Below are 23,135 nucleotides of genomic sequence, written 5' to 3' on the forward strand. Positions count from 1 at the left end.
TTAGAGATGATCATTGTGAAGGAATTTGGGAGGATAATCGTTGTAAGGCCTAAATAAATTATTTGATGTTTCTTATTAATTCATTTCATATTATTATTATTATTTGTAATATGATTTTTTTTGTTATATATACTTAATGTTTTATTAACTTGATATTTCTTATTCTTATATTTATTAACCGGGTTGTTCTTTGAATAGGAAATGGATAAATCCGATCAATAGGACTCTACCAACGACAGCTCCTTTACTACTAGCCAGAGAAAGGATAAAGGGCTAACCCATATGAGGCATTTGGCTTTACGTGATGAGACCACACAGCCCATGAGGATTACAGTGGAGTTTGATCATGGTTTGGAGCCTATAGGAAAGACTAGGGCTCAATTTACTAGTTATGTGGGTTATGTTGCATGCAGTAAGATTTTGATTGACATTTCTAGCAGGAAGAAGGTGGATAAAGATTTGAAGCAAAACATTTGGAAGGATATTTTGGTACATTACGAATTCTTTTATCACTTGATTGATTAACAACTTAGCAGAGAAACAGAAAAGCTCATTTTGTTATCATCAAAAACTTTAACAAAAGAGAGAACTACCATGAGATTCTAAGAAGGAAATTTAATTACCAAAAATTCTCAATGACAATTGACAAGTGATGAGGCTGAACTTGTTGTCATTCTTTACTATGAAACTTGTCATTACATGCTCTTTAATTATTAATAGGCTCTTAAGTAGTTAAACCTTCCTTCAAATTTGATTATAATTTTCCATTAAAGAATAAAAGTGAAAGGCAGACCCATTTTTGTGCATCCCCTCCTAATTGCTTCATGAGAAGCAAAAAAATTTCAACCAAAGAAATAGAGTTCATTGATCATTTTCTCCATCATCATTATTGAAGTCGAAACACCTTCCTCTTCACTGTTTCAAAGATTTTTGGGTTCACAACATTCATCTCTCTCTTCATCATGTTCTGTTAATAATTTAAGTTGGGATTTTATTGTGAATGGGTAGGATGATGAATAGATACTCTACTTTTAGGTATATTATGGGTGACTTGTTCTGTTTGGCTAATATGACGAGTTAGGGTTAACGAAAAGCTAGCTCGCCATCATACAGGCCTTTTTAACCCATAATGTTTAACCTTAATCTGCTATAGGCTAACCTTCTAGTTGGCGCATATTACCACCCCTAGTGACAATACACCCTAACACTTAGTTTATTACGCACCAACACTTAGTTAATATTGGATACATGTATGTTTATTTTGGATAGATTGTGTAAATTGATGTAATTGTGAGTCGCTTCGAAGGAGAATATTCCTTTAGCCTTTGTCCCAAGCTCTTTTGAGACCCATTATGCATGCCCATAACTCAGCAGTTAGTGCATCCCTTGCTTCAAGTTTGAGTTGAAAACCTTCAAGAATATTGCCATGAATACCTTTAATGATACCACCATAAGCCGTAGCCTTACTGAGACAAGAAAAGGCTCCGTCAACTTCAACCCAGCTGTTGAACTCCATTTCTGGGGGTGTGGGTGTTTGTAGGTGCAGTATTTGGGAATAGAATAGTTCCGTTGAGCTTCCTTTGAACCGCAATGGTGCTGTTCAGAATTGTAGATGCTCTAGCGTTAACAGCCTCCATAATTAATGGTAAATAAACATTTTCAGAGTGATAATTAATTTTTTAAAGATCAATAAATAGAAAAGAATTAACCAAAAACATTTAAGTAATAGCTATGGTAGGAAGAAGAAAACAATCAAATAGAAATCTACCATAATAAAAAACAATCAATAACAATCAATATCTTTAACAGAGTAGTAGCTACTGTTCTAGAATCGTAAAGATAAATAATCAAATAAGAAAGGGTCTAACACTTGATTTTTCATGTATGTATCAAATCTACCAACAATACTTTGGAATCTCAAAATACAGTTAAGACCAGTTGTAAATGGGCTAGGGTCTTTGAAGCTCATTAGAATAACAATCACTACTGCCCATAACAATCACAACCAAAATAAAAGTCACACGTGTCAAAAAGGGCTCCACCCAACAGCACAATTCCAGAATATAGCGGAAAAGTTAAAATTATGTCAAGTATAACAAAAAGGCCCTAAAGTTTGGTAATATAGATCAATCAAATCATGTATACCAAAACAGAGGCTATACAGAGTGGAAAGGAAAACTCAAGCCTCGAACAACTTCCCTTGGGGACTAACACCTGAACTCTCGCCTGAAAAAAATATTAAATAACCATGGGGTGAGTCAAATTGACCCAGTAACCACAATTCCAATTCAACAAGTATACAGGCAGTTATTACAAGATAGTTAAGCAGGAAAAATATAATTTCAAATAAACATATAGGGTAAACATCTTTACGGAAAATAATATATAGTAATTCAAAAAGTAACTTGCATGCACGGAATTCATCAACCATCCTTATAACCTTCTTGTAACCTCTGACAGAACCCATGGTCTATTCACACATCATAAGATTCGTCTCTTTTGTAAGACTGCACCAAACTCTCCAATAATGAGGTGTGACTCGGCCAAAAGTTACAGAGCTCATATCGGACCATGGGTTCCCTTTCCTTGGAATATGGAAAGGTGTCATGTCCCTTAGACTGACCCTTGACTCGACCAAAGAAAGGGTGATACCAAGGGCCCTATGAATGTTAAAGCTAGCCACTGGGTGCCAAGTAATGGCTATACCAGGTGGTATAAATAATCAAATCTCCCACAATTACATTTCAACACAACCCAATACAACTCCATAAACATTCCAACCATCCAATTCCGCATAATCCAATATTCATAAAGCATCCTCAAATTCAATAATCAAATTTTTGTTCAATATCAACAGGATATTCACAAGATAAAATAATTCATGCCCACTTAACTGATAAATTTATCAAAACATAAATTTTCATATATATATATTTCACTTTTTATACATAAATCACCAAAACATATAATAATAACATCTATAATATCAAAACATGCATATAATCACATCAACAAGCATACAAGGTAAATTAGAAAGTGGTTACCTCAAGTTTTTTGACACACACTACCAAAAAAAAGGCTTTTAACAGCAATTATTAAGGGTTTTTAACAATGAAGGCGCAATGGATACAATTGACGTTGAAAGGTAAATAAAATACGACGGTTCTGATAAAAACCACCATGCAAGATCAAATTTCCATGGCGGTTATTAATAAAACTGCCGTGGAAAATTCATTTTCCACAATGGTTTTTAAAGTAACTGTAGTGGAAATTCAATTTTCCACAGCGGTTTTTGGAAGAACTGCCGTGGTAAATATTTTTAACGGTTGTTATTTTAAATAACAGCCGTTAAAAGTGTAATGTTTTTTAATAATATTTTGTTTACTTTTTTTTGGCTCCCTGTAGTTTACAGTTCCAAATAAATGCAGACAGTGCAGAATATAAATACAAAACTATTTCAAAATGACCATATAACTAGCTGGTTAATACATACATCGTAGTAAGCATTGAAATTTCTTTTAACATAGGCACAAAGAGCTTACAAGGGTTCGAATCTATCTAGGCAGGATAGAAACCAATCCTATAACTACAAGATGATACCTTAGCTTGCTACTTCTCCTAACAACAAGTAAAGGCATAATTCAAAGAATAGTAACAAGCTAAGCTAATTATGTCTGCACAATAGAACTAAGGAACATGTATAGGGGGAACTAAGAGAAAAAAATCTAACAATGAATTTTTTGAGGAATGATCTAACTATTTCAAATTTTCAAAACTCTATAGAAATGTTGTTGACAAAGTATCTCTCATCAAGTTGATTTCTTCCATTTGATATGGCGCAACATTTTGAAATACCTATAAATCAAAAATAACATATCAACTTAATCAAAAATGTGAAAAGAACTGAAGAATTACATGTGACGTAACTTATCTTTACCTTATCTAATTTCTTAGTCACCCATGTCTCAATGATGTCATTCATGTAGCAGATAACATAATATCTACATTCAACACTCTTGCTGATAACGGTACTAACAAAATGAAATATAAAATTGAATATTAGACTTTAATTATAAACATTAACTTTAATTATTGAAAAATATTTAACAGTATATATTTAGCTCAAAACAACATACTTTTGGGAGAATCTATGTTGGTGGTTGTCTATTTTGCTTCTTTGCCACAACATTGAAACTATGAAAAGCCCTATCAACAATAAAATTTAATGATGTTAGAGCATGTTTTTATAAACTTCACACGTAATAAATATATAAACAAAAACTAACGTGTCGATGACATCTTTGGTTTCTTCAGATGGACTTCCATAGAGGGAATCGAACCAGTAGACTTTGTTATCAAAAAGGGCACCAACAATTAGGGTCCAATGATAACTGCAAAATACAAACCATGTTAATTATAATACTATACATACAACTTGTGTATCTCAAATACAATAATATACTTACCTTCCACGTAAGGTGCAAAATATATTTGCTTTCTTGTCTGAGTCATTGTGGTCATCATGTAGATCGGCCTCGCTTCCATAGTATTGACTATTTTCTGCACCCTTTGCAGACACATAAAGTCATATGTTCCTTTAAGTCCTCTTTGCCGAGAGATTTGAGTAAAATGCCTGTTGTTCAAATAAGAAACATTAGGACATGTATAAGTATAACATGAATTAAGAAAATGATATTGTAACTTACAAAATAGCCAGCTGTATAAGGACTATATCCAGCTCCTTAAAGTTGAGGAACTGAACGAGGTCCTTCTTGTCAATAGTGAAGTTGTATGTTATATTTGAACCCACAATCCCTAGCAGCATCTTGCAAGTAACGGGCTTATCCATGTTTGGCACTATGGAATGAAGAACTCCAAACTAGAATACATAAGGGTAAGATCACTAGGAAGAGGCAGGAGTACAGGATCTGATAATGCGCTCTTCGCTGTCACCTTTTTCGTCAATGGCTTTGTAATAAGTTTCTTTGGCCATAAAATGAAATGTCCTTTAGCCTAAGCTAATAGTCGAACCTCATCAGTAGAGTTGGGTATTGGTGTACCACCATGACCACGAAGAATCCTATCCACTGTCAGCCTTGCTTGATCCTTTGGAACTTTCATGCCATGGATCATTGTGCCCAAGAATGCTCGACCATTAGTGACATGAACACCTAAATCTCCAAAGTCCACATAAAGAGCACACGGCATTCTATCATCTTTGACAGGGTTAGGGCTACGGTCAGGGTTAGACACTGTCAGTTGCTACATCTAATTATTACTACCCTTCCCACTTTTTATCATAAGTGAACCCTAAAACATAATATGAAATTAGTTAAGGCACATTAAATAAGTTTAAATGGATCAAATGAACCTTTAGAAGATTTGAAAATATGTGTGATTATTACCTGGGAAGGTTCAGATACTCGGGGCATCTAGAATCCGGTCGTGCCCATCATCATCATAGCCTATTGAAACTTAACGTCGAACTCCTCACGTATCTTTTGCATCTCCGTCTTGTGTTGTTCACTGAGTTCAGCTCGAACTCTTTCTCTTTCTTCATGTAATCATTGGTCGAGCTCCTCTTTAGATACCATTTAGCAAAGAATGATCCAGTGCTTCTTTATGAACCAGAGCCAAAAAATTGTTTAATACTAATCCTTTCAGGGGCCCCTCTCACTCTGCCAGGATGGTCAGCCTTTCCAATAACAGTGGCTAAGATATCCATCTGTCTTTGAGGGATGAATGTGCCTTGGGATAATTGCTTCTCAAGTGTATTTTGTAACATTAAAGCAAGAAATTCAATTTAAGATAATTAAAAAAAATCAATTTGAAGCATAATGTATAAATATTACTTACAATCCTCTCAGCAACATCAGCAGACTCTAGAGTAATGTATTGACCCTTTTGATCACTGGTTAACCAAATAATTGTCAGATAACTGCTAATTCTTTCTTAATCATTTATTGTTAAGCTTGATCGAAAATGTGTTAGATAATTCAAATTTATGTGTTAATCAATCATGTGAACGATCATTAATAACACTGATTGTGTATAAGATGTTGCAGCAAATTATTGATCATTTAATCGATAATTTATTGATCGATAAGCTGTCGGGTAAAGATATAAACTACCATGAGTATAACATAAGGATTATCGATCACTTGATCGATCATAAAGTAATCGATGAAGACTCAGATAACTGGTAAAGTTTCCTTGACTTATTTACTGTGTTGAATAGTTCTTTTATTATCGATTAGTGCTTTATCAATAACTTATTCGAATTTTATGTGTCAAAACATTTTTGGTTAATCAATAATGTGTTCCATCAAAGTATTTTACGATATTTTGCAAAGTAAATTTTTTCACAATCTATCATCGATCAATTGATCGATCATCCTTTTATCGATAATATGATCGATCATCATGGTCTTTGTATCATCTTTTCATATCACATGATCGATCAAAGCCTTACTCTGGAATTTTCTAAAAACAAACTTTCCACAGGCATTTATTGATCACTTAATCGATTAATTATTAATCGATCTATTAATCAATCATCAACTCTTCTTTGTGCATTACTAGGAAAATATCTTTAAACCACTTTTCTATCACTTATTCGATCACCCCTTTATCGAAGAAGTGTTCGATTGTCATAGCTTGAAAATGGGATTCACTCTAGCTTAGCTTAATCAATAATATGATTGATCAAATGATTTTCAATCATCTATTTGATCAATGCATTATTTCATCACTTAAACAGTTCTTCACGATGATTCTTTATAAACCATATGAACATTATTTCTTCAAGCTTTTTTCAGCGTTATTTAGTCATACAAATCTCTTATTAAAAGGCATGCAAATTTGGAAGAAATTAGCCTTACACAAAATACAGAAGCATTTCACTTGCTAAGAACACTTTGGCTATATTTTGTCATTTATCGATGACTTGTTCTATCATTGAATGATCCATAACTTACTCGATAAATACATACATCTGTTAAGTCTATTTCTTTTGCAATTAATCAATAATATGATGTATCAAAGGATTATCAATCAAGACACCGATCAAGTAAGTTCAGTTTATTTTCTAAGTATTTGGTGATTGATTTTGTGTTTTTCAACTATTGCATCAGTTTCAAGATTCATCACTCCTTCTATCACTCATTCCTATTTTATTGAAGAAGGAAACTTACTTGTGCCAAGAAACTTCTGCAGATTACGATGCGCAACGGTTATTTTATAGCCTTTAACCTACTATGTCAGAAGTATTAATGGCGAACTACTGTTGTAACTGCCGAACACAAGCAAGCGATCTTCCAATGACTAGAAGCTCTTCAGTCTAACGGATAATTGAAATACTCCAACTATAAAAAGCGCAAAAAGCATTGAATGAAGAATTGAATATGTGAGCTACTGTTTGCTAAAAATTTACTGTTGCATTCAATACTCTATTTTATCGAACTTCAGTGTTTATCATTCAAATACTCTGTGAAATGATATATCTTTTTTACTCAATTCTGAGAGTAACTCAAGAGTGTGGACTCTTGAGGGGATTGTAACCTTACGAATAGTAAAGGGGTGATTGAGAGATTCAATTACTGTACTGAGGCACCAAAAGCCCGTTTAATCTTGAGGATATAGTGGAAGTCTCAGAGGCGTTCTGAGGACTAGACGTAGGTCAAGTGGTCGAGACTAAACCAGTATAAACTCTGTCTTCATTCTTTGGTAAAACCTTCCTGACTCATCTCCTCTGTTTTATTTGCTGAATTATTTTATTTCGTTAAATTTTTATACCTCACCTAATTCACTCCCTTCTTGAGTGAAAGTGCTACTAACACTTTTCTCATTCATTGAGGATAAAAAAGTAATTGCAGCTTTGCATTTTTATGTAAGGAGGTCCCTCGAACCTAAATGTGTGACCTGGCCTTTATGTAGCATTTACTCCTCCTTGGGACTCAGCACCATTTCCCCTAATTTCAATGTTAAAAATGTTATTACGAAATTTTGGTTCCTTTTATTGTAATATTCCCCACCGAAGAATGGGAAACTCGGGTCATGAATCCGAGATAATTAGGATTTGTTTTCCGATCTATGAAAAATGTTATTGATTTCATGTTTGATATGTGGTAGAATTAAAAATTTTGGGAACTTTTAAAGCTGGGGGTTTCTGAAAATTTCATCTCAATTCAATCAGATCGAAAAATTTAGTCGAAACTCGGTTGGGTTGGGACCAGGATGCCGCTTAAAACTATGGGTCTAACCAATTGGTTCCAAAACAAAATAGTTGATCCTCTGCTTCTGATTCTTCGCAGGTAGTTTTCCTTCCCAACTTGTAATTCATGTTTCTCACGTTTCAGGTGCCATATACTATTCGTTTGTAGTGATCTCATAACTGATTTGTGTGGGATTCAACTGCCATTCTTTTTTTCTTTTCTTTTCTTTTCTTTTCTTTTTTTTGGTTTACGTGCTATTCGAATATCATAAGCAATTAAGAATATGAAACTGATGTCTGCGAGAGAAGCTCAAAAACAATGAAACCACATTTGGGTTTCTCTAATTGTGTTGGGGTATCTTGTTTGGGCAGCAGTGGTGGATTGGTGCTTCTATGAGATAACAAGATTCCTATGCAACTATGTTCTTTTCCAGAATGTCATATTGTTGGGGTTTTAGACTTTCAGTACGTTCTCAGCGGTTTGGGTTTGTAGCTAACGAGGCTGCCCACTGGCTTGCCTCTGTTGCCTTGTAGGGTATGTGGTAAGGCCCTCATTCTCGTAGGCAGGGATTTTGATGCAAAAATCTTTCCTTCAATGGTTGGTGTGCGATGATGGAGTTCGAAGATCTCCCTGATTTGTTTTTCTGTAGTTCTTGTCCTAATCTATTGGCTCTCTGTTTGATGAAGATCTTAGTTTAGTTGGTTATTATATGCACCAATTTGGCCAGAAAAAAGTCTGGAGCGTTTACATCAGTCTGTTTGAAATACTTTCTATAATATGCATTTGCGATTATTAGATCTGTTTTCAGATGCCTTGTGACATCTAAAGCATAACTAATTGTATATGATTTTTATTCAATTTACTGATTTTGTATGTGGAGCTGAAATGGGGGCTTTCATTTTCTGGGCAGCCATGTGGTATTTTTTGTTTATGTTTGAAGTTGAAAAATGAATGTTTTCATGGAAGAGATTGTTAACAATTTGGAAATCTTATCCGTATGCTATTATGCCTCATTCTTTCAGCAATGAGGCTGCTAGAGACAACAACAATTAGTTTTCCATGTTAATGTTCTCCATTTTGTTCAGAGGTGCTGAGCCGAAACAGTTGGCTTTCTCTGCTGCTCTTGGCATTACTTTGGGAATATTTCCTATATGCGGTATGTTATTATCAAGCATTTCTTGATTTTTGGAAATTTAATTTCCGTTAAATGTATGATAGAATTACTTGATTGAGACTGCTATTGATATTGTCATTGTCATTCTAGTGTCTCTTCTTTTTCATTTCAACAACAGAATCTTCATTACATTGGAATATGTGAATTAGAAATTTTGCTCTTGTAACCAAGATCTATGTTGTTTAGTTGCATGATAGAAACCAGTGACCTAATGCCATGCTCAGAAACTTCCCTGAACTTTTGTTGAACTTCTAAGGAGGACCAAGGTAATATGAGATACCTAGGTCCCACATCAAGACTATTCAATGAATACTTAAATTAGGCAGCTCTCACCTTAATAGTCACCTTATGGAAGAAGGTTATCACCCTGTTTAAATGCCTATCATTGTGTATGAGAACTAGAGGTCAGTGGCTGAAGGGTTGCCTATGTTTTGGCTGGCAGAAGGATGAGTCAAATGTCACAAAGTATAGCTGCAAGGATCTAAGCTTTCTAAGGACTCACCAACTGATTGGGAAGTAGTATGGGATATCTAAACCTTGCATTGAGGGTAGTATGGGCTATTCAATGGGATACTTAAAGAGAATGGTTTTCCCATCTCAATAGCTAGAAGGAGGCTTTTCCACCCTGCTTGAGTGCATATCATTTGGTAATAGAGCTGGTGGTTGGTCTCTCTAGAAAAGGCTACCTGAGGAAAGTTTTAATTAATAAAAGTCAAGGCACGAGTGATATGTTGCAATGTGGAGCCAGTAGATGGTTGGTTTTACAAGGGAGGCCAATTGATAATGACGAAGGTAGGATGGCATGCAAAATTCCTTGTTTTGTAGTATGGGGTTGGGTTACTCAGTTGAGTGTTTCAGTGGAGTTATTCTATGATTTCTATCACCTAGCCTTGTAGGGAACCTTGCTTGGCTATGTATTGTCTTCCCACTGATTTACAATGTTAAAGTTTGAAAAATGTGGTTCATTTATGAAGAAAATGCTGTATAGCTACTGAGATGAGTATTTTTTCCCCCCTCAAATTAGCAGGGATTATGGGGAGGGTGATGGCAGTTAATATACTTTTTAATTTTAAATATTTCATTGAACCAACTGAGGCGATGCTAGATGATGGGATTGGTTGGAGTTCCTTTTTTAAATCATATAAGGATTAGATGTTCAACAAGGTTAAAATCCATTCTACTGTGCCGATATTTAAGTTAAAGCTTATGCAACTGAATAATGTAAGTCAGGGCAACTGTTGATTTCCAGCATCTAATCAAGTAGTCTTGCACAATGACAGATAGGTAACCCTGGTTTAATATTGGCAGCTGTCTGCATAGTCAACTATATGTTATTTTGGATCAGTATTTTACAGAAGTCGAGATGCAGCTCATGGAAAATGGAGAATTATATGGTACAATGTTAACTGTGTTTTATTTCATGACAGGGGAGCAGCTTCATAGCTGTGTTAATTTTTGTTTAAGTATAGCTGACATAATTCTACTAAGCTCTACTATGATTTCACATGCAAGCTTATTTTGTGTTGCAGGTGTCACTGTATTCCTTTGTGGGGTGGCAATTGCATTGCTTCGATCATTTTGTCATGCTCCGACTTTGATGCTGGCAAACTTCATTGCTACTCCAATAGAATTGAGGTTCTGTACATTCAAAACTGTCCATTTGTTTTGTTTTGTTTTGTTTTGTTTTTTTTTTTTTTTGTGATGGTGATTTGTTTGTTGAGGTGTTTTATGCAAATATATGTTAAACAACCTCTTTATGTCCTTATTATTATTTTTTTAGTTAAGAGGATTTTTTATTTCTTAATTTCTGAAAGCAAATGTTTGTCGCAATTTGCATCATTTGAATATGACACTTGTAAATGCATATACAATGGATGGTTAGGCAGTGTTGTACATTATAATGGTATAAATCTTGGGAATGCAGCAATGGACATTATTACTCCTAGAAAATTAGGATGAAAGTAAAATAGTCTTGGCATGGGCACATCCTATTTCGCTAGGGAGTCCCTACACCCAAGTTCAACCCTACCCTCAAAACTCTTCAGTTTATTTTACGAAAAAATCACTCTACTTTTGGAAAAATTTAGGGTATTTATTTAAGTTTCTAAAAGTAATCAGAATATAAAAAAGTTAGATATTTAATTACCGTGAGAAAGTAGTCTGAATTGCTTCTGATTATTTTGAGAAGCACTTTCAAGTAAAATGTACTTTTTGTGATTGCAGTCAAACAGAAAATAACTCCTGCTTTTCATATAATCTTTAAACAATAAAATATACTTTTAGACAATCTGAAACGTACTTTTCTTTTGTTTGTTTGTTTTTTTTTTTTTAAGTGTAAACAAACACGCTCTAAGTATATAAGTTTTGAACTCTTCAAAAATTTGAGAGAATGCAAAATATCTCCTGATTATGCTCATTTTTCTTTACATTTCCCTTATACAGATATACAATTTTATGGCCCTGCTCTCGTAACAGCTCCTCCCTGCTCCGCTTGGGCCATTTTTTTTTTTTTTTTAATGTTTCACATGTGCATTTTTTAATATGATTTCTTTTTAGTGAGAAGCATTGATTTTCATTTCTAATTTAAATTTTTTGGGGCATTTTCAGTCTCATTGTGCCTTTTTTACGGTTTGGTGAAGTCATCTCTGGAGGACCTCATTTCCCTTTAACATCTGATGCTTTAAAGAAAGTTCTAACTGGTCAAGCTTCTTATGAAGTTTTCTCAAGCATTGCCCATGCAGTAAGTACTGTAATAATTTCTTTTGTATTTGCATCCAGCAGACAGATACGTTCCGTATATTCACACAAATAAAATTAACTGTGGTTCCTTCTCTACCAATTGTGGCGTGCCTTTGGCTTCAATGAAATTTAGGACGATAGTTTTATGAAACTGATAGAATCCAACAGAAACTGATATTATTTATATATAGATGATGCCTTTATTTGCTTTGCAAATCACAGAAAGATTATAATTGACGGATTCAGGGATTTACGGAGGGTAAATATAAAAATTGCAGAATGAAAGAGAAACAGACTCCTTCCAGCTTTTAAAAGGCTAGAGAATCTCCACGAACAGCGAATTCTTCTTTGTTCCACTCCTGACAGACCCCTTACGATATATCCCCTTTGAACCAATTATTGGCCTCTCTCTGTGGGCTTACCCTCTTCCCTGGGAGGCGCTGCATATTTTGTTACAGGACTTCTTTGCTTGGCTCTGCTGGAATGAGTCCTGACCCTATGTTTAACCCCCTTCAGGCCCAATTCTCTTCTTTTGTACTCCCCTTCTTTTGTTATAGGTCTTCAGTATGTAAGTCCAGTGACTCCAGGTCCATCATATTTTACTTCTATTTCACTGGCAGGAAAGTGTGACTAGAAAAAGAACCTTGGCTCATTTGAATAAACTTATTTTGTTGGAAAGAAATGGTGGTGTTGCATGCTAGGTAGAATCCTTTGGTGGATGGGGAGTTCATTAGTCGTGATAACTCATGAATATGGACCTGTGAATTGCCGATTTGACATGAAAAGTGACAACTTCAGGGGCAAATGACCTCGGGCAGGCAGATCTAGTCAGTTTCTTAAGCAGTGTATTATGTTAAATATGCCTATTGCTGTCTACTGCTGATATGGTATAGTGTTGGGCTGGCTGCATGGCAAGAAATTTACATTTCAGCTTTAAGAAGTAATATTTTGTGTTGCTTTGCTTCGCTTAGAAGTAGAAGTTGATTTGTTATCCAGGATGATAATGAATCACAATCACCTAAAGATGGCTTGGGCTTGCACAATTCAAGGAAATGACCTTGTACAGTTTTTTGGGAATATAGATTTCAGCAAATCACACTAGAGTTATTAGAGGATCACGCCAGAAGATTACAGGTCATAGTCATGGATAAGAATGAATAGCATGGAATATTTACATGGAGGACCAAGTAATATTGGTTTGTTTGTTCAAGTGGGTTGTCCTTACTCTAATTTTGGAATCTATACTACTTGTGAGATGTGACCTGGAATCAAATAAGGATAAAAATGAACTGGCTGAGATGAGTTTAGGATCTTATGTAGAGAATAATATGCTTTAAAACGTTAAGGTAGAGGTGAGCATTGGTTGTCACTGACAATTCACCCTGACCAACCAATATTTTGGTGACAAAATATCACCCATCACCAAATGTAGTTTTAGGTAGTGGGGGCTTGTTAAAATCAGGTAGATTCGGTTAAGGCACGAAAAATATACTTTTTAACATGGCCGAGATCAATATTTGATCTTGCATGCTTTTTAGAATGGAGGCCTGATTAACTTAAAGAACTTGATTTTCATATATAAAACCCACCCACATGAAACTATTTGTCCAATTCAACTGAAACCTATTTTTGTTGGGGGAAAAAAATGGTCGGGTTTGAACGGTCGTGACCCCTTGAAAGCAAATGCTGAAGGTGATATGCTAGATTATCTTCCAGATAATAGGAACTGAATTCCTATTTCCTACACAGTCTTCCCAAACTATTTACTTCCCTTGTTTCTGGACCAAATTACAATGCTGAATGTTCCAGAATGCATCATGATTTCAGGTGTTTTTGTCTGAATAAAACATCAATGGCAGCATTGAACTACTCATGAAACTGGAATAGTTTTACTGTAATTCACAACTCGAGCCACTTAGCATAGAACGTAATGATGGTGCCTTGCATCGCTATTCATGAAGCAACATGGACAATTGAGCTGCTTTCTAATTCTGATCCTTTCTTACCATCATGTTAACTGTAATGTCATCATTATTTAGCAGTGATACTCCACCCATTATCTTTATAATATTACTATTTTTTTTTAATTTGTATTGTATTAGGTTCGAGAAGCTTGCATAGTCTACATGATATTTTTGGTACCTAAAGTCGCCAATTGGCAATGTGCCTATCAGGATTCCCTTGATTGATTTCCTTTCGAAAATATGCCATTGAAATATGTTTGTTTCTTTATCTCTTGCAGTTATTAGGGTGGCTTGTGGCAGCGCCTTTTATTCTGGGAACGCTTTACATAGTGTTTATACCATGCTTCAAGATCCTGGTTCGAAAGTTTGGCTCTGTTCCTTCAAGTCCAAAGACGGGCCATCCAAGCTTAGAAGCCAAGCAAAAGGTAAGAAATGTTTGAAAATATAGCAAGATATAGAAATAGAAGGTTTTGTCATCGCTTTACCTCGCTCAGCGAGAGTAGTAACCATTCATTCCTTTAGCGTTCCTTAATGATAACATTGTACATAAATGAAGACTCGTGACACTCAGCTTCTTCTTCTTCTTCTTCTTCTTCTTGTTGCAGCAGTAGACATGTTATTAGCTAACTTGACAACCAGAAACGGGATTTCCAGTGTTTTAGATAAATAAATTTCTGTGCATTTACCTGTGGGGCTGAATTCTTGAGGGCAGGGAAGCTAATTTTCGAAGCCTCGTGGTTAAGGGTGTTCAACTAACTCGATAGATTTAATCATACCCTCCTTCATATTGGGGTTGGCCCAAAAGACTAGGCTGGGTAGGACACACAGTTGAGGTTAAATTCATAGTGCCTAACCCAATCTACATGTGTATGCATTACTTCCTCTGTTCCTGTTTACTTGTCTTCATAGTGATAAAACACATATTAAAGAGAAAGCAATAAATATATGTACTATGTACTATCCAAGACCTAGGCACACCAAGGTTATCCAAAAAATGCTGTGTGTGACCAACAGACAATTGGGTTGTGTGTGATCGACAGGCACTGTGCCTTAAGCTTGTGGGGGAGCTGGATCCTTTGCTTAAAATTCTATCACCAAATATGTATATATATGTACTATGCAAGAATTATTTTTGCCTTTTCAGTTTTGCCCTCCATTTAGTGCCATACTATTTTAAGTCTTAACTATCTGCAGCTAACGGGTATTATTGGATATAAGTAATAATTATATCTTGGAATGTGAAACAAAGCATATTGGTTGGGACAAAATGAAAATTCAAATCAAGACAAATAAATAGGAATGGATAAATTATTATATAATTATTTTAAGACATCTCTGTTAATAGGTGATACTGTGAAATTTTTTATTGATAGATGATATGTAAATTGATTTTATGATTATGATGGAAAATTTTTAAGATTTCAATCCGTTAATTTTATTTAAAATTTTAAAATGATTTCTTAATATTATATAGAAATAAGTCATAGTTATTGGTTGTTTAGAATTTTAGAAAATGTTATTTTTCATCTTAATATTACGTAATCATAGTTTTGTTATTAAATAAAATTATTTGAGTTTATTTCATTTGTTTGAGGTTGACAAGGTTTATGTTAATGTTTGTTGGACCCACTGATTGTAACTTGTTACCTCTGTCTCTAATTATAAGACCTTTTTGGTAGACTATAGACTAAGTCTTATAATTAGAACCGGAAATAGTACTAACTTGTGTTGAAAGCAAACAGTTCACTTCTTACACATAACAAACTATTTTTGTAAGTGGTTTAGGCTGGATTGGGTCTGAAAAGTTGGATCCATGAAACTGATTTTTTATTGGGCAACCAATTCCATCTTCAACTACATGCCCTAAAGTTAAAAAGCTTCTTGTATGCAGTGATTAAAGAACCAGATCCGATTAGACGATTTTACCGATCGGATCGTCGATCAAACTTGCTAGCGGCTCCGTTTGAACCAGAAAAGGCTTTCTTATTTTTTTAAAACAAATTTTAACTTTTTTGTTCTTTTAGAACATTCATAAGTTTAGTTGATTCATAGGGCTGAACATAAAAATTCCTTTAGTCGTTATGCTAATAAATGTTAGTTGAATTGATAAAGCTATATTTTACATTCATAATAGTAATGTTTGAATCCTACTATTTTATATTCATGACTTTAACTAATAACAATAGGTAATTTCTAATCTTTGCAAGCACTTGTTGAATTTTAAGGCATATCTTAATAAGCTTCCAATATTTATTTCCTGTAAATAAAAATGGGGTGAAACACAAGAAATAAAGAATTCAATGTAATCACCGGTAAATAAAAAAAAAAGTGTTTTTACAATTTTATATTTAAGTTTCGAATACTAGCATAATTCATATCAAATTCCAGATATACATGGAATCATGTTCTAGTTAATCAAAAACTAGTTTAATTAAGTAGTGTTTTCTATAACAGTGTTTTTTAATTTGTATGAATATATGTTACAAAATGACTCTGAAATTTGGTTCTCACTATTCATTATATGTTTTAAGATTATATTCTATTTTCAATGGATAAAATTAGAAATATATTACTTAATTATTATCATTGAGATCATTATTATGTTGATAAATGGTAGCCTATTTGAATAACTTTGCATCCAATCAACACTTCAATTGCAGGAGATGCTTTTGGCAAAAGTACGAACTTCCGTGGAACAACTTTTTTTGAATAAATTTTACACTTTTCCTTTAAAAACGTAGATTGTTAGTAAAGGCTCTGCCTAAGGCAATTTTTTTCTTATAAACAGTTTATGAAAATTGATGTCACCAATACTCCTTTGGTTTTATTTACATAATACTTTTAATATGCTTCATCAAAATGAAAAAAAAAAATTTAAACCATATTAACTCTATTTTAAAATTTAATAAATTTTTAATTTTATCTCTATTTAATATATATGATATTTCTCTATTTATAAAGTATTTCTAACATGTTTTACTAAAAATTGAGAAAAATTTTGCGAATTAATAAAATCCTAAAAATAAAAGCTTGCAGAAGCATCATGAATCCTGGTATCCTTCCATCTGAAGCATGGATTTCTTGTGATCATCCTTACTTCTGATTCAAAAACATTCAAGATTAAATGGATTAATTACTAGAAGGAAGATTGGTATTCAATTTCCTATAAATTTTTATCCTTTTTATTAAACTTTTAATGTTTACATTGTTAATAATGTCAGTCCTTCTGTTAATGAAGCCATTAGTTTAATTGACAATGGATGATATGGCATTTGAGTCCATCGTCTTCCTCTTCCTCAGTTGACCTCAGCGTCTCTCCTCCCCCCCCCCCAGTCTACCTTCTGTCTCACCTCACTATCCTCGTGTAATTATGATCATGATTCTTTCATTACTGTTGAAATTAGTTGTTCCATTGGTTCCCAAAAAAGAAGAAGCAGTTGTTCCATTTAGAACATGATGCCTTCTGGGATGCTTGAATCATGACAATCAGATAGTGATAGCCTTGATAAAAGAGTGGTGAGGGGGAACGAATAAAAAACAAAGAAAAAACACTCAAATTGAAAAATCATATCTGATCAAAATATTTTCTTTTCATTTTTGGTATATGTACTTACTTTTTGGAAAAAATAACAAAAAAAGAAGTTAAAAATTACTGAATACAAGAAATACCAACAAAAATTTGTTGTTATTTACAAATTTAGTATCAACAGTATTGTTGCCAAACCTGATTTCAAATTTAATAATTTACAACTTCTTTTTTGTGTCACTTTTCTTACTTTTTGTGCCTAAGCTTTAGTATAAAAAAGAGAAATTCAATAAAACTAATAAAACAAGATCAAAGTTAGCCTAAACAGTTTCATATTTTTGATAGCTTCTCTCTATTTTTACTGTTTAAGGGAACAATACCATCTTAGTGTCTATAGTGCTGGCTTAGCCTTGGGCTTGATTCCCAAAAATAGTGAAAATCCCTCTAACAACAACAATAACAAAGTCTTGTCTCATGAAGTGGGATTGGCTACATGATAGCACGACGTTACAATGACCCAATATTTGAATATATTGTTAATTAAAAAAAATATCAATCAAAAAAGAAATCAAACCTAAAATTAAAGTTCCTAATAAAATACAATGATATATTTAAATTGAGTTAAAATGATCAAATTTTTTTTGTTAAAATTAAAATATTTGTTTAGAAAAAGGGCTAGCTAGTTGCAGGTGGTAGGTGTGGACTGAAAAAACCCATATCAAAATGAGCTCGTATTTTGCCAGCCCAACTCGTCACTTACCCCTAAGCTCAGCAGCATTGCTAGTTTAATAGCAAAAATTTTTTTTCACTTTATTGGGTACTTTCTGGTTATAAATAACTCATGTAACTTTTTCCCATTTAAACCACCTAGTTTGAAATCCTCCACTTACATAATTCTTATTTCATTGTTATTTTTTAACTATTAATTGTTATTTGTATTTAGTTTTGGAATTTTAGCATGCTATATCATTAATTCATAAGTTACTGCTTTTGAATGATGTCTCAACACTTGATACGCGCTTAAATGAATTACTAATTATTGTTTTGCTCTCTCCCCACCCCCAAGTCCTCTATATATATTCTCCCTAGCCCTCTCCTTCCAATTCTCTCCTTCTCTACTCCTTCAGTCCTTCACTTTTTTGCATAGTGCTTATACTGTACTTCAAGATTCTAATTCAAAAAGGAATCTGGCTCTTCAAAAGGGTATTTTACCTTATCCTCAAGAAATTACTCATGAAGGTCAAAGTTTACAATTATTCTTGAGTATAACTTCCTCGAATCCAACAGCTGCTTACAACAATCGACAGATGTTGTCATCGCATTCATGCCCTAACCACAAGGGCTATGTTAGAGTCCAGCGTCCCTTGCTTGTCTATTCAAGGAAGGCATGTTTGGATAAGGCTTGAAGTTATGTGAGGGTAGTTATGCAGGCTTAAGTTATTTTTAGTTTCTTGTCTTATTTTCTCTATCATGAAGTTAGGAGGTAGTTATTTCCAATTATCGTATTGTCAGACTAGTTAAGCTACTCTGTATGCAATATTATGGATGGAATGAGAATTATTCAGAATATCTTCTTTGTCTCTTTCTAGAATTACAAATCCTGGTTGTAGATATTCTTCTCTCTTTCCCTTCCCTTTTCTCAAATTCTCTCACTCTTCTTCTAAATTCTACTTCTAAATTTCCTAAGCCCTATCAGGTTAGAATATTTTCCTTCATAAATTTTAAAAAAATCAAGGAATCATTGCTATTATGGAGCCATCTGCTATCAAGGTTCGCTCTTGAAGGAATTTTTGTGAAAATGTAATTATGGAGCTGGTACAATCTTTGTGAATAGGTGTCTTCGTACATCCTTTTCATGGATTCATCGTTCCAACCTCGTTAATGTAGATTTAAGACCAGTGTTATCAATCTCTTACATCCAGAAGAGATTCATCCTCATTCCTACATCTCAACCATCTTCAGTAGATGTTGTTTGGTAGGACATTTTATCCTTTTTATCTACTTTCTCTTGTCATTCTGTTTATGTTGTTTCCTTGCCCTCTTTTCTTATTTACAGCAGTTTTTCTGCTCGTTATCTTATTGTAACTTTTAAACACTTATTCTCTTATTCCCCCCCCCCCCCCCCAAAAAAAACCAAACTAAAGTTAAGGGATATTTGAAAATATAGCAATATGTAGAAAGACTAACTCAAAATGAATGGTGCCTAACCTAATTTATATGAATACATTTTACTTCTTCCATGCCTATTTGCTTGTCTTCATAAGAAAAAACACCCATATACTGAGGAGAAAATAAAATCTATGCACTTTGTAACGATTATTTTGGCTTTTTCAGTTTTATCATCCATTTAATTTCACATTATTTTTCCCCTAATAATGTTACACCATTTTGAATCTTAATTACCTTCGTTTAATATTATCCATCTTCATTTAGCATTATAAACAAGTAATAGTTGTACACTAAAATTTAAAACATGACATGAATTTAGGATATCTGAATATATGATACTGTGTCAATTTTTATTAACAGATTATATGTAAATTCACTTTATGATTATCATAATTTTTTTAAGATTTCAATTCGTTAATCTTATTTAAAATTTTAAAATGATTTCTTCACTTGATATCATTTAAAAATAATGCATAGTTATGGAGTATTTGGAATTTTAGAAAATTTTATTTTCCATCCTAATATTATATGTAATTATATGTTTGTCAATAAATTAAATTAAATTGTTTTTTTAAATAATTTTCTCAGGATTGGGCCAAACCTGCTTGTTTATATTGGGCCAGCCTGGTTTCGGCTTTTGTTCACTTAAATGGGTCACTGTAATGGTAGGCAAACTGGTTACACGTGTCCTTGCACATCCCCAAATATCATGGAGTTTTTTTTCCCCCTATTTTTACTCTTAATTTATTCATTTTAATGGAATATTTTTGAATCAGTAAAAATATTCATGATGGATGAAAGGCTTTTCTGTGTCCAATTGATATGAAGATTAAGGCCCAAAAAAGGGAAAGAGAAAGGAAATCAAAGAAAAAGGTGAAGATATTACTGGGTATAATAGCAAGAATAATAAGAAAATACTAATAAATACAAGAAATAAAAGGATAATTATATGAAGATTCTTTTGCTCTGTACAAATGTTGTAAAAAAAAAAGTTTGATAAGGTTCATTTCAGTGTTTTATTAAACTCACTGGTTATTGGAAGTTACATGGTATCAAATACCCGACTAATGAGAGTTAGCTGTAGCAAAAAAAAAAAATTAATCCCTAAGATAAGTACCCAATAATGCTTTAAACATGATTGGCTTCGGTAGAAAGATACCAAATTGGTAAATGAATTTTCTAACTAATCTAGTTAAGAGTTTTGAAAAGATAACCAAATTGAATTTTACATTTTTCCCCCTTACTGAACTTGAAATTATGTCATTTTAAATTTTAAAAAAAAACAACGTGAAAAAATTTATGCTTTAATAATTCTATTTTATTAGATTTTATATACGAATATTTTATTTATTTGTATATGGATATTTTTTTATTTAAATATTACTCTATTCAAAGTTATATACTGATTTTTTATTGTTGAACCACTGACTTTTAATTCTTTATGTCAAAACTAATTCAATAATCGATTTAATTTTTGATCCTATGTAACTTGTGATGGAAAAAAACTGTCCACTACCCTACAAAACATATATTTTTGTAAGTGGTTTAGGCCTGAAAAGTTGGGTACACGAAACTTATATTTTATTGGACGACCAATTCCATGTTCAATTTCATACTCTAAATCTAAAAGGTTTCTTGAATGTGATGGAGACCTTCACAAAGAATTTCATATTCAATTTCACACCCTTTTGCCTCAATCGGTAGATAAGTTACACTCAGGCCGAAAAGTGGGGAAAATAACAGCCATACACATTTTTTCGACAATGATTAATGAGCAAAGGAGGAAATGTTAATTATATGAAATGCAAAATGGAACGCAATAACAACAATAAGAGCATCAACAACAATTTACTGTCTAATCCGGGTTCGAATTTCTACTAGAACAAGTAAATAAATAATTGCATAATTACAACTCATTTGATATACAAAATGAAATAATATATAAAGAGAGTATATGGGAAAATGGATCTAATACTGCAAGTACCTACGGCATATTTCATAATATAACGTTTGTTTGAAGCATTGATTGTTTCCACCTATAGCCCTAGTTAATTATTAAACTTACCAGCTAATAATCAAACTCCTCTAACTAATAATAATTTTTAATAAGGATAATTTTAATATTTTACAAGAAATGATTAATTTTAATTAACTTCACTAATTTTAATTAACTTCACTAATTTGTGTATGGCTTATAATAAAGGCTGAATGGAGTGAAAGGAATTGATTTTACATGAAAAAAAAATAATGTCTATAGAATCAAACAACAACAGCCAGGCATTGGTCTTAGTGAAAACAATTTTGATAAAATTTCGGGATAAATCCCTCATTAACAAATTAATTGGACAATGGTCCCTAAAATTAGGCTAAGCACTGAGGTCTTTTAGGGGTAATAAATGAGCATACGAAATTATAATATGACCTTAGGGAAGGTAATTTCATATTAGGGAAGTCCACTTGCACATTATGAAAGCTAATCGCATCTTAGAGAAGGTAATTACATATTGATTCATATTGCATATTAGGGAATGTAATTACACATTAGAAAGACCACTTTAACATAATGAAAGGTAATTGCATATTCATGAAGGCTATTAACACAATTTGGAAGTTAATTGCATACAAGGGAAGGTAATGGCATAATGGTTCATATTGCTTTCTTTTTTTTTTTTGGAATAAGACAAAATGATATTAAGAAGTCAAGAGTTTTTCATAGGACAATAAGTTAAAGTACAAATAGAATTGCTAAAACACCCAAGAAAAGAAGACAAAGACACAACTTTGACAAATGTATGAGAAAAATATCAGAATAATGACAAAATTTCCTATCAGGTTATGGAGGATAAATGGAGAGAATCCATAGGGACACGGATAAAAGACTTTTGAACATAGTAGATGGATAATAATGGCTTAGACCTTGCATCTATTAAGTCAGAGTTGTAAATCTAGAAAAGTGCAGCTTGAAACACTTGGTGAGAAATGGTAGTCCTAATGTAGATTGATTCCTCTATAAGAACTCATTGATTGAAAGGCCATGATAACATATGATGCCTTGATAGTAATGAAAACTCAACATTTTATACTTGTAAAAGAAAATATCCTGGCCTTTGGCATCAAGAAAAAAAAAAAAGAGGTTTTATGGCTAGTATTAGAGCAAAGCCCACGACTAACATTTGATAGTCCTTTGAAAGCTAAGTCCAAGAGAGATTTATATTTCAAATTTCTTACATAATGGCAAGGGGAGAATTATGTTTTCCATGATGCAAGGCATCATTGCACTTTCTCCAAATTTTATTGAATAGACAAATGATTCCACACATCAAAGAAGGAAGACCATCTCTATGAAGATG

General features: G+C 33.1%; 1 protein-coding gene across 4 annotated transcripts; it reads left to right on the forward strand.

Moving 5' to 3' along the window:
- Positions 1 to 8,046: 8,046 nt before the first annotated feature.
- On the forward strand, positions 8,047 to 16,289 carry LOC114760866 (uncharacterized). 4 transcript variants are annotated; one of them, XM_028950165.1, is made up of 6 exons: positions 8,047 to 8,312; positions 9,299 to 9,369; positions 10,917 to 11,022; positions 11,995 to 12,127; positions 14,369 to 14,515; positions 15,982 to 16,289. In XM_028950165.1, the coding sequence occupies exons 1-6, from the start codon at positions 8,236 to 8,238 to the stop codon at positions 15,982 to 15,984; spliced, it is 537 nt and encodes a 178-aa protein (XP_028805998.1). In that variant the 5' UTR covers positions 8,047 to 8,235; the 3' UTR covers positions 15,985 to 16,289. The 4 variants fall into 4 exon arrangements, with proteins under 4 accessions (XP_028805998.1, XP_028805997.1, XP_028805999.1 ...); XM_028950164.1 differs by lacking the exon at positions 15,982 to 16,289 and adding an exon at positions 14,696 to 14,789; XM_028950166.1 differs by lacking the exon at positions 15,982 to 16,289 and adding an exon at positions 14,699 to 14,789.
- Positions 16,290 to 23,135: the final 6,846 nt, after the last annotated feature.

Source organism: Neltuma alba, unplaced genomic scaffold, assembly GCF_004799145.2.
Source record: "Neltuma alba isolate B1F8T4 unplaced genomic scaffold, ASM479914v2 tig00011033_pilon, whole genome shotgun sequence".
In the NCBI taxonomy this organism is placed as follows: domain Eukaryota; kingdom Viridiplantae; phylum Streptophyta; class Magnoliopsida; order Fabales; family Fabaceae; genus Neltuma; species Neltuma alba.